General features: G+C 64.4%; 1 protein-coding gene across 1 annotated transcript in view; it reads left to right on the top strand.

The window, feature by feature from the left end:
- The window catches only part of EVPL (envoplakin), a 19,075-nt gene that overhangs the window by 11,816 nt on the left and 5,773 nt on the right, over window positions 1-1,486 (top strand). The window contains 3 exon segments of the mRNA XM_015559211.1: window positions 1-61; window positions 991-1,335; window positions 1,409-1,485. The exon segment at window positions 1-61 is cut by the window's left edge and continues 15 nt beyond it. Of these exon segments, the coding sequence (XP_015414697.1) occupies window positions 1-61; window positions 991-1,335; window positions 1,409-1,485 (483 nt within the window).

Genomic DNA, 1,486 nt, shown 5'->3' with positions numbered 1-1,486 from the left:
GGCCCCGCTGAGCCCCGCGGCCCCGCTGGAGGACCTGGAGGGCCGCATGCGAAGCCACCAGGTGGGTGACCCTGCGGAGTAAGAGGTGGCCCTGCCCTGGGGCTGCAGGAACTAAGTCCGGCAAGTGCAGGGGCAGCCACGGACCCAGGCTGAGGAAGGGAATGCCCAGCCCAGGAGTCACACAGACCGGGTCCTGCCTGGCTCCTCACTGACCAGCTCTGTGACCCTGGGCCATTCACTTAACCTCTCTGGGCCTTGGTTCCTCACCCTGAGGGCACAGAATATGCAGCTCATCTGGTTGTTCGGAGGATGAAGTGGAGTAAGGCCCGGGGAAGGTTCTAGAGGCCCGGGCCCGAAGTCAAGGCCCTGGATGTGTCCTGGGAGGGCCCCAGGGCAGCAAGAAAGCCCGGAGCATCTTGGGGTGTTATCTCCTGGGAGGCGGGAGTGGGGTGGAGGGACCTCCCTGGAGAGGGCAGAGTGTGAACAAGAGAATTACTCCGGCCCTCGCTGGTTTGGATAGAGCGTCAGCCTGCAGACTGAGGGGTCCCAGGTTCAATTCCGGTCAAGGGCACAGGCCCAGGTTGAGGGCTCGATCCCCAGGAGGGGGCGTGCAGGAGGCAGCTGATCAATGATTCTCTCATCATTGATGTTTCTACCTACCTCTCCCTTCTTCTCTGAAAATCAATAAAAATATATAAAAATAAAAAAAGGAACTGCTTGGAAGTGCTCACAGGGAAGGCCCTGTCCTCGCACCTGGTGGGGGAGGGGGAGCCCCGGCGGGAGGGAGAGCAGTGGGTTTGGGCCTTTCACGTACTAGTACATTGTCTGGGTTTGGTTTTTTAATTTGGACCCGTGCTGCTCCCATGGCTGTGTGACCTGGGACTTGACTGCACAGTGAACAGTGATGGGGGGAGGTGGCACCTGCTGGGCTGGCAGGAGGGCGGGGAACCCACCTGCCCAGAGCACAGACTCCAGCCCCACCCACCCCAGGGCACCGCCCAGCAGCTGCAGAGCCTGGGAGCTGAGAAGGAGGCGGCCCAGCGGGAGTGTGAGGCCTTCCTGTCCGCGCGGCCCGTGGGCCCTGCTGCCCTGCACCTGCCCGTGGCCCTCAACAACGTCAAGAACAAGTACAGCGACGTGCAGGCGCTCTGCACCCTCTATGGGGAGAAGTGAGTGCTGCGGGGCGAGGGGCAAGGGGCGGGACGGCCGGCTGGGTGGGCAGCACAGATCCAGGATGCAGACAGGGTCCTCCGCGGCTTCGAGTCGGCGCTGGCCCAGGAGGCCCCCCTGCCCGCCGGCCCGGGCGCCCTGCAGGAGAGGGTCGGCGAGCTGCAGGTGAGGGGTCAGAGCTGGACAGGCTTCGGGGTGAGGTGGCGGGTAGAAGGCCCACCTCCTGTGTTCCCCCCAGCGCCAGCGACGGGAGCTGCTGGAGCAGCAGGCCTGCGTGCTGGGGCTGCACCGCGAGCTGAAGGCCACGGAGCACGCG

This window comes from Myotis davidii, unplaced genomic scaffold (assembly GCF_000327345.1).
Source record: "Myotis davidii unplaced genomic scaffold, ASM32734v1 scaffold274, whole genome shotgun sequence".
Lineage (NCBI taxonomy): Eukaryota > Metazoa > Chordata > Mammalia > Chiroptera > Vespertilionidae > Myotis > Myotis davidii.
The sequence above is the reverse complement of the archived record's forward strand: the minus strand, read 5'-3'. Positions and strand labels throughout refer to the sequence as shown.